The sequence below is a fragment of the Hemitrygon akajei genome, chromosome 12, assembly GCF_048418815.1.
Source record: "Hemitrygon akajei chromosome 12, sHemAka1.3, whole genome shotgun sequence".
Taxonomy (NCBI): Eukaryota; Metazoa; Chordata; class Chondrichthyes; order Myliobatiformes; family Dasyatidae; genus Hemitrygon; species Hemitrygon akajei.
In genome coordinates this window covers 21,549,074-21,560,033 of record NC_133135.1, presented here as the reverse complement: position 1 = coordinate 21,560,033, position 10,960 = coordinate 21,549,074, and the positions used below count along the sequence as shown (strand labels likewise).

General features: G+C 38.8%; 1 protein-coding gene across 1 annotated transcript in view; it reads right to left on the bottom strand.

Moving 5' to 3' along the window:
- Positions 1-2,102: 2,102 nt before the first annotated feature.
- The window catches only part of LOC140736782 (protein Dr1-like), a 30,772-nt gene continuing 21,914 nt past the window's right edge, over positions 2,103-10,960 (bottom strand). Inside the window, exon 3 of the mRNA XM_073062703.1 lies at positions 2,103-6,796. Within this exon, the coding sequence (XP_072918804.1) occupies positions 6,647-6,796 (150 nt within the window). The 3' untranslated portion in view covers positions 2,103-6,646. The remainder of the gene's footprint in view (positions 6,797-10,960) is intronic.

Below are 10,960 nucleotides of genomic sequence, written 5' to 3'. Positions count from 1 at the left end.
TGATTCCTAGGCCAGATGGATTGCACCATAACAGGTGAAGTCTTCACTGTGGCGTTTTTAAATGCTGTTGAGAAAGGCTTTGGTGGTGTAAGTGTGGAATGAGCTGCCAGCAGAAGTGATGGGTGTGGGTTCTATTACAATAGTTAAGAGAAGCTTGGAATAGTACATGGATGGAAGGGGTATGGAGAATTGTGGTTCAGGTGCGGGTCGATAGGACTAGGCAGAATAACAGCTCCGCATGGACTAGATAGCCTGAAGGGCCTGCTTCTGTGCTGTACTGCCATCTAGGACAAAATATCCATGGTCGACGCCGACCAATGGAGGGCCTCATTGAGCATAAGATTACACCAACAAATAGAATATGGAAAAAGAACAGAAGATGAGAGTAAAGACTATCTAACCAAATGCACCCAGCATTCAGATCACAATAGGTGAGGTGGTGCCACAAATAGAAATAAATGGATATAGTCCGGGAGCCATAATGGAGTCAAGGTGAGCAAAGCTGTGAATAGGGGCATTTGTTATTTCAGAGCGAATGGAGTAAATCTGTTAATGAAGGATGAGATCACAGCAGAGGCTCAAGATGTGGAATCAGATTGGGTGGAGATAAAAATTAACAAGGAGACGAGTCACTAGCTGGATTAGCATACAGGCACTCCAAATGTTGCCATACTCTAGGACAAACATCAGAGATTCTGCAGTTGCTAGAAACCCACAGTAACACATGCACAAGACGCTGGAGTAACTCAGCAGGTTAGGCAGCGTCTATGGAAAGAAATAAATAGTTGAAATTTTGGGTTGAGACCCTTCATCAGGACACCTGACTGTCCTGGTAGGCCTATTGTTTTTGTCAGCTCCGGCCCTTCTGAACTCGTGTCCATTTTCAGTCCCTTCCCACCTCAATCCTGACAAAGGGTCTCTGCCCGAAACATCAACTCTTTATTCCTTTCTGACGATGCTGCCTGACCCGATGAGTTCCTGCAGCATTTTGTGTGTGATACTCTAAGAAAAAGTGTAAATCAAAAATAATAAGGATTTGTAAGAAGGTACTGCAGTAATTACACAGGATTTTAACTGGACAAATCAAATTGGTAACAAAAGCCTTCATTACAAGTTTAAGTTCACAGAGCCACTCGTTCTTCCAAAGGAACTGCATTTTTGCAACCAATAAATAGGGACTTGCAACAATCAGTAACTAACAGTGCATTACAAAGCACGACATGAAAATTTGATAGATTATAACATCAATTGATTAATACTTTTAGTTTGCTAGATGAATGGAATTGATACCTTGTTTCTCATATAAATAAAACTCACTGCATTAGAAATAAGATTCAAGATCTATTTTCCCCAAAGGAGATTTTATAAATCATAAGGGAGAATGGATTATATCTTTAAGAGCTTTCTATACAAAATTTTGAAAGAAAAAATATTTACAAAATTACATCTGTAAAATATTTGCTTCTTTAAGTTCCATAGTGTGGACTCAAACAGATGGCTTAAACAATAGGAAGGAGCATGAGTTTCCATTCGTGGCGCATGAGTTATTCAAGTTCCAGGTCATCTCTCAAATTCATTTCCCAAAATAAATGCTTTGCAACCACACTGGCAACTTGGTTATAAACTGCACAAATTCAGCTCAAATTGAGCCAATATTGAAATAGTATAAACAAGAGAAAATCTGCAGATGCTGGAAATCCAAGCAACACACACAAATTGCTGGAGGCCAGGCAGCATCTATGGAAAAAAGTACAGTCAATATTTCATTCCTGCCAAACAGTCTTGACCCAAAAGGTCAACTGTCCTTTTTCCTCCTGATGCTGCCTGGCTTGTTGAAATGGTATATAAATCTTAATTTTAACCAAGAAGTTCTGGAGAAAAAAAGACTGCAGAACACATTGATGCTATCAATGTTGTGTTAAGACCACAGAAGCAATAAAGATTTGTATGCAATTAATTATGATTTTCTACCAGCTGGAAATTACCAAACCAAAAGTTGATAACTTTCTTCTTTAAAAAATCAGATCAGAGAGCCATAGAAGCAGACCCTTCAGCTCACCAAATCTATGCAAAACATCAGGACCCATTTTACACAATCAGAATCAGTTTCAGGTTTAATATCATGGGCATACATTGTGAAATTTGTTTACTGTGCAGAAACAGCATTACAATGCAATACATAATGATAGAGAACACAACTGAATTACAGTAACTATATATATTAAGTAGATTAAATAAATAGTGAAAAAAATAGTGTGGTCGTGTTCATGGTTCAATGTCCAATCAGAAATCTGATGGCTGAGGGGGAAGAAGTTGTCCCTGAATCGTTGAATGTGTGCCTTCACACTTCTAGTCAAGTCAAGTCACTTTTATTGTCATTTCAACCATAACCGCTGGTACAGTACATAGTAAAAATGAGACGTTTTTTCAGGACCATGGTGTTACATGACACAGTTCAAAAACTAGACTGAATTACGTAAAAAACAACAGGGAAAAAAAACCTACACTAGACTACAGACCAACCCAGGACTGCATAAAGTGCACAAAACAGTGCAGGTATTACAATAAATAATAAATAGGACAATAGGGCAGTAAGGTGTCAGTCCAGGCTCTGGGTATTGAGGAGTCCGATAGCTTGGGGGAAGAAACTGTTACATATCCTGGGTGATGGGGGTCCTTCATGATGGCCCTTTCTGAGGCACCACACCTTGAAGATATCCAGGATACTATGGAGGCTAGTGCCCATGATGGAGCTAAGTTTACTTTACTCTCCTATGTACCATTAACTCATTCAATCCACCACTCGCCTACTGATGCACTATCAATAACTCCAAAAGACTGGAAGTAGAGTAAATACTGAAAGGCTTTTATTAGCAATAAAACGGAATGCGTCCATACTGGATGACTGTGGGAGGAGCAGAGACACAATCATCTTTATCCAGGGGTCTGTGGGAGGAGCCACAGGAGCAGTCAGCAGAGGGGCGTGTCCAGACAGACATACATGGTTTACCACACCTACGCACACAGGGGACAATCTACAGAGCCCAATTAACATACCAACACGCATATCTTTGGGACATGGGAGGAAACCAGAGAAAGTTGAAGAAACCCACATGCTCAAGCTGATAACATGCAATTGCCACACTAAGAGCACCAGAGGTCAGAATTGAACCTGTATTGTTGGAGCTGAGAGGCAACTGCTTGTGGCACTGTCCCTCAACTCTAACAATACAGGTTCATTTAAAAATTGTTTAGAACAATTAAAATGCTCAATACTGTCATAAGATTATGTTTATCCTGGCCTCATCCAGGCTGATTACTTCAATGTATTTTTGAAGGGGCTCCAATCTAGAATGACTTTCTCAGTTGAGATTTTAACCTGTGACTTTGTCTTCTGACTGTGCTGAAATATATTTTAGTAGAATCCAAAGTAGTACAAGGAAGTTCTCATGGAGATAGATAATTGCAAATCTGGAGCAACACACAGTTCTCCTGTTTTCCTGGTCAAATTCATTCCCTCAGTCATCAAAAGCAGATGCCATAAATTGTCGTTAATTCTTTATCATAGTGGATATCACTGGAAAATCTAAGTACATTCCTCATTACACTTGAACTGAGTGATTTATTAGGCCATTTCTGTTCAGTCACCTGTACTGTTCTGGGATTTGGAGTCACATTATGTTTGATTTACAGAAACTATAAAGATTTATAAGCAATTGCCCAGACCAGGTAAAGACTGCAGTCTTCCTTTCCTGAAAGTTCTTTGCTGAATTTGGCGACAGCGGGCTTCTTTCATGATCACCAGTTCTGATAAGATTTCACCTCAGAATCACTTGGTTTATTTAAATATATTAAACAATAACATGTTACTAGCAATTTGTTAACTTAGTAAGTCTCAGGGAAAGGTACAGATTAAATATAGAAAATTTATTCTGATCTGGACTACCAAAAGAAAGAACCATCTTTTTTATAGAATGGTCATTAACATTCTTCAATGGATACAAGAAATGTCTTAGTTGTTTCAAATTTCAGAGTTAACTATCTTGGTGCATTCTTATATAGAGTCTGGTTTCAGCAGTTTCTTCCACTGGCAACACCTTTTTGAGGTTGTCATTGACATCCTAATGCCACTCTAAAAAAGAGACCAATTTACCTGTTTTCCTGTTATTTTGTCATCCTTTATCCTTCCTGTTACCTCCACTACCTCAAAGTCTTATCTCATGCAGGAATTCTTTTTGTGGCACCTTGCTTTTGGAAATCAAATACACAACTGGTCTTTTTTCTTTGCCTACTCCATTAATTCAAAACACCCTAATAAAATTTAACAGAAACAATTTCCTTTTCATGAAACCATGCTGATCTAGATTAGTTGTATTATGGTTTACTAGCGGATTTCAGCATTTTTGCCAGGATAGATAGCATACTGTATACTTTCCCAGTTTCTGTTTCTCTCCCTTCCTGAGTTTTGTGTAATCTTACACCATAAGACGTAGGAACAGAATTAGCCATTCAGCCCATTCCAGTTTACTCCACATTCTACATTGGCTGACTTATCCCTCTCAACCCCAAAATTTTAGCCATCATATACCCTTTGACACCCTTGCTGCTCAAGAACCTATATGAATGTGCTGAAGTCTCAAGCATATGTAAAAAAAACTATGTAAAGCAAAGATGCTTTCAGAAATAATGAAAAGTTTCTATCAAAATCACTATAGAGCAGTGAACAGTAAAAATCTAAATCAAATCAATATTTGTTATGAATGTCCTTTGTCTTTAAAACTTCAATTCATGGGTACACTTGTGCAGTTTTTCTACAGACTTTTGCATAATGCTTTATTAACCTCTGTTTTAAATATAACTAATGACTTAGCTCCCCCCCAGCTGTCTGTGGCAATGAATTCCACAGATTCACCACACTCTGCCTAAAGACATTCCTCATCTCTTTCTGAAGGAATATCCTTCGAGCCCGAGGCTGTTCCCTCTAGTCCTAGACTCCTAGTAATCCACTTCCACTCTATGTAGACCTTTCTATATTTGTCAGGTTTCAATGAATCAACCCTCAATCTTCTAGGATATTTTCAGAACTTGGGAAATTTTAGATGATTATAAATGAAGCTACTGCTTTTTGTCACTTCAGTTAAGTCCCTAGGACGCAGTTATCAGGTCCAGAGAATGTCATTTCAAGTTATTTCTTACAAAGTATTAAATGAACACCTACGGTGTTACAAGTTATGGAACAAAGGCTAATGAGCTGCTGCAGAATTAGTTCTAATATTTTTGTGACTGGCATGAACAGAGTTGGCTGACTTTTCGAAGGTACAATTCTACAAATTAATTTACTAACACCATAACTACCATCAGACAGGACCCAAGTTGGTTTCCTCAATCAATTAACTTCCAGAGGTGGTCTGAAACATTTGCAGAATGCATTAGAGTTGAGCTGTTCATTTGCTAGCAAATTGCACACAGGTCATAACGCTAGCAATTTGCACAGTGTTGGACGATTTCCACAAATCAATCAGAATTTTCAAAAGGAGATTGGCCAATTTATGGAATGCTCTCTGCAGCCCTCAATGGCTGTAATACGGTACTGAAAGACAAAAGAAACACAAAATGTTTTATGTTTTTTTAATAAAAACCTGTCTTTTTATTGCTAAGAGAAACAGCACATGAAAAATGTAAGAACAATAAGCACCATGGAAGTTATGTATTAACCAGCACAATCAACTTTGCAATGCAGATTTTAAAAAAACATACACTCTACGATGGAAACCTTCCACAGATGTAGCAAGGTGAAAACTACCAATCCCAAAATTATTAACAGTTGTGTATATTTGTTAAAGAACATGAAACATTACGTACAAAAACAATTAAAACATTTCAGCAGCAGTTAACATATATTCTTCATTTGCCATTCTTTTCAATACCAAATTCACTCTGGTATTGTAACTGCTGCAAAAACGTGTTTTGTTTTCAACCCTTCTGGAAAAGAGAGCTTACATTACAACTAGGAGTTAAAACTAACCATGAAGCAAGGACATATGCCACGTAAAATTAAGACTAAATAGCCTACTATCGATCTGATGGTTTTATCAAAGTTAATAATGTTACTCTTTAAAATTCTGTCAACTCCGTCAGACTCATTTTTAAAAAAATGAACCAAGGGTAGGTTAACTTTTTTTTAAAAAGTCAGTTTCACCCCAGTTACAAGTCGCACATTAAAAAACATTTCAATTGCAAACTTAAATAAGCCACAATAAATTTGCTTTCAGTATTAAACAGTAGGAGAGCAACTGGTTACACAAACTGAAGCATTAATTGTCAATTCACGAGCATTAACAATACTGATTTTCAGAAAGATGCAAGAAACAGGCTGTGGAGCGTTTAAAGTACTGCATTGATTTGGTGCTCCCAATTCTGATTGCCCGTTGTGTAAATATAATATTCTGAAAACTTCCAATCCTGTGCACTTCCACATATAATATAAGTGATTGGTTGTTACACATGACAGTTGTAACTTGACCAATGACTCTCAATGACACCAGTCTGCAAAGTTGTGAATGAAGCTGAAAGTTGCAGACAGGCCAGGTCATTGTTAATGTGCGGTAAAAGGACATCTGTGTAAAAGTAAATTTGCTGGTTAAGTTTAAACATCATCCTCTTCATCTTCATCTTGCGATGATCCTGCTTTGTTGAGTGGATTGGACGTGGCTGATGCTGCTAATTGTGCTTGCTGAGCAGCTTGCTGCATCTGTAACCACTCCTGCTGGGCTAATTCTGCCTGCTGCTGTCTGGCCTGGAATTAAAAAAAAAGGACATCTGTAAATACTTTCCATAGTAACCTGGTGATCAGCCAAATGACTGAAGGTCATACTGACAGAAGGACAGCACAATAATCCTGCAATGATCCAGCTGATCAGGTTTCAATACATAATGGAAGAGTCCACAAAGGCAAATTGAGACAAAATGAGGCAGCACATGAGGCCAAAACAGGAAAACACCTACACTCAAGAGTTTGGGAAACTATAATTATGCTTAAGAATATCATGGCAATAACATTAACACCCAGTATCATTTGCTTTTCTATTTTCCATAGAAGTAGGTTTATCTTCAGGTAGAAATGCCATGCTGAGATCCAGAACAGTTTAAAGAAACAAACTTAATGTTTGCAGACTAAAATATTGCTATTATTTTTATTTAGAGGAGTTTCCAACCTGGGGTCCACGGACCCCTTGGTTAATGGTAGGGGTCCAAGGCATAAAAAAGGTTGGGAACCCCTGATTTAGAGATACAATACTGTAACAGGTCCTTCTGGCCCAAGAAGCCCTTCGCTGCCTAGTCATACCCATGTGGCCAATTAACCCATTAACCGGAGCATCTTTGGAATTTATGAAACTGGAAGAATCCTATGTGGTCACAGGGAGAATGCACAACCTACCCAGAGACAGCAAGAGAATTGAACCCAGGTCACTGCCGCTGTAATAAGTGTTACATTAACCGCTCAGCTACACTGTGCCCTAAAATATTGAAGTGTTACACTTTCAGAAGCCTGCCCCATTTATTACAAGATCAAAGGATCAGAGAAACAAATGCTGGTGCAGGAGGCTATTTGGTCCATGTGATCAAGAATGAGGTAATCTTATTTCCCAGCTCTTGGACTGTTGGAAGTTCAAAGTAGATTTATTACCAAAGTACATATCACCATATACACTGTGATTAATTTTCTTGTGGGCATACTTAAATCAAATAACCATAATAGAATCAATGAAAGACTGCACCAACTGGGCATCCAACCAGTGTGTAAAAGACAAACTGCAAATATAAAAATAAAATAAATAAACAATAAATACAGAGAACATGAAATGAATAGTCCTTGAAAAGTGAGTCCATAGATTACAGGAACATTTCAAAGATGGGGCGAATGAGGTTGAGTGAAGTAATCACCTTTGATTCAAGAGCCTGATAGCTTAAGGTAATAACTGTTCCTGAACCCCGTGCTGTGAGCCCCAAGGCTCCTGTACCTTCCTACACAGTTCACATCTAAATAAGTACAAATTCATACCAAACAAAAATCAAGTTAGAGGAGTTTGGGTGGGCAGGGGTGGGGAGGGGGAAGAGGAAAAAGACCAAGGACAGAAATCTTCTGTGAGTTAAAACTCAAACAGATGATCCACAATTAAAGTAGAATTTATTTCAACTGTAGAAGGACTTGGGCAGATTAAGAGAATGGGCAAAGAGGCAGGTGGAATATAGTGTAGGGAAGTGTATGGTCATGTGTTTTGGTAGAAAAAAAAAGGTGTAGATAATTTTCTAACCGGGGAGAACATCCAGAAACCAGAGGTGCAAAGGGACTTGGGAGTCCTAGAGCAGGATTCCCTAAACACTAACTTGCAGGGTGAGTCAATGGTTAAGGTACATGAAAGTCTTGAGAGGTTGGGGGAACATACTGATTCTACAACCGTAACTGGAGCGTATGTGCTAGAAGGAGTAGATTGATCTTCTAATGGATAGAATCAAAAGCATGGATGGCATAATCTAGTTTTAATAACCAGGCGAAGCTGCATGTTTGGGTGGGGGGCGAGGGGTGGTGAAGAAGCAAGATACAAGATTCAGAGTTTGGTAGATTAGAGCTGGGAGTCAATAAAGCTATTAAAAACATGGACTGAGTAGCTCAGAATCAAACATCTGATTTGTCTAATGACCTCAACTAGAACAAAACAACATAGCACTTAATCTGAATTTACAAAACTGCATTTTACTGATTAAAAAATGGAATTAAAGTTGTAGAAAAACTGAGCAGTAAAATTAAAAACTCAAGAACTGCCCATATGAGAAGTACAAGGATGTGAAATTTCTTTCACTAAGAACTATGATTCAGTGGGGGTTTTATAACAATCTATCTGTTTTGTGGCTACCATTACTGAAACCGGGGTCTTAATTTGTGATTTATGCTAATTATTTGCACTTAAATTCCCCACCTCTGTGGCTCTAGATAAGTGATTCAGACTTCTGGTCGGAAGTAAGAGGGATGAAGCAAAACTGAAAATCCGTAAAGCCATTCCCAGCAAATTGTTTGGAGGCTCCTTATCAATAATCTCAAAGGTTGTGGCAGCAAAAAGGCATTGGTAGTGGTGTGGCTCTGTTGGTAAGAGATGGAATTACATCTTTGAAAGAAGTGACATAGGGTCAGAGAATGTTGAATCTTTGTGGGTGGAGTTAAAAAATTGAAAGGGTAAAAAAAAACACACACAATGGTAATCAGATATAGGTCTCCAAATAGTAGCTAAGATGCAGGTTGAGATTGCAAAGGGAGCTGGAAATGGCATGTAATAAGGGTAATGTCACAGTTATAATGGGGGACTTCAATATGCAAGAGGATTGGGAAAATCAGGTTGGTGACAGATCACAAGAGAGGGAATATGTTGAATGTCCACAAGATGGCTTCTTAGAGTAGCTTGTGCTTGAGCTTACTCAGCAAAAGGCCATCTTAGATAGGATGTTGTGCGATAACCAGATCTTATTAGGGAGCTTAACAAAGGATCTCTTAGGAGGCAGTGATCATAATATGATTGAATTCACACTGCAATCTGAGAAGAAGCATAACTCATATCTATCTGTATCACAATGGAATAAAGGGAATTACAGGTGGATTAGAGGAGGATACTGGTGAGGATGACTGCAGAGCAGAGATGGCTGAAGTTTATGCGAATAGTTCACAAGGCACAAAATAGACATGCCCCACAGAAGTAGTTCTCAAATGGCAAGGTAGGCAACCATGGCTGACAAAGGAAGTTAAAGAGTAAAGGGAAGTGAGAGTTGATATTGGACCATTGGAAAATTATGCTGGTGATATAGCAATGGGGAACAAAGAAATAGCAGGAGCTATAAATTACAGGAGCATAATTAGGCCACTTGCCCCATTGAGTCTGCTCCACCATTCAATCATGGCTTATTTATTATCCCTCTCAGCACATTTTCTGCCTTCTCCCTATAACTTTAGATGACCTTACTAAGCAAAATCCTATCACCCTCTACTTAAATATACTCAATGACTTTGCCTCCAGAGCTGCCTGAGGCTAAAGAAATTCATCCTTATCCCTATGCTAAAGCGACACCCTCCTTCCTTCTTTTCTGAGGCTGTACCCTTTGGTCTTAAGACTCCTCCGCTATAGGAAACATCCTCTCCACATTCACTCTATCTAGCCTTCCTCATTCTTCTAAACTCCAGCCAGCTCAGGCCCAGAGCCATCAAACACTCAAGTTAACCCTTTAATTCCTGGAATCATTCTCATGAACTTCCTTTGGAGCCCCTCTAATGACAACACATTTATTCTTCTTAGATAATGAGGCCAGAACAGCTCATGACACTCAAGTACGGTCTGACCCATTGCTTGCTAACATTGCATTTGCCTTCCTTACCACCTGCAAACTAACCTTTAAGGAATCCTGCACGAGGACTCCGTGTGTACCACTGATTTCAGAATTCTCTTTCCCTTTAGAAAATAGTTTGCCTTTTTTCCTTCTACCAAAGTGCATGACCAAACACTTCTTTACACTATATTCCATTTGCACCTTACTACAAAAGTCCCCAATTAAAAAATTAAAATTTTAAATAAAATGTAAAAATCTCTGAGAGGATTCCAGGAGGCAGAGGTAGTGTGAGTGAACCTTGTAGCGAGAAGGCTGCAGGATGGCGCACGAGCCAAGGCTTGATTCCATTTCACCAATTATAGCTTCCACTTGTTCGCCGATTAAAGCAACAAGGGAGATGAAGCAACGAAGCAAGTGCAGAGTGTGAGCAATGTACCAGAGCCTGCCGCTGCACCCGGAGTGTCGCCCAGGCACAGGTTTTTTTTTTGTTTTTTTTTAAACAACTTGGACTATAGACTTCATTTCAGTCTTATAGTTCTTATATTCCTGTGTTTCTTCACCCAATCTTCTTGTTTTTTTCCAAAAAGCA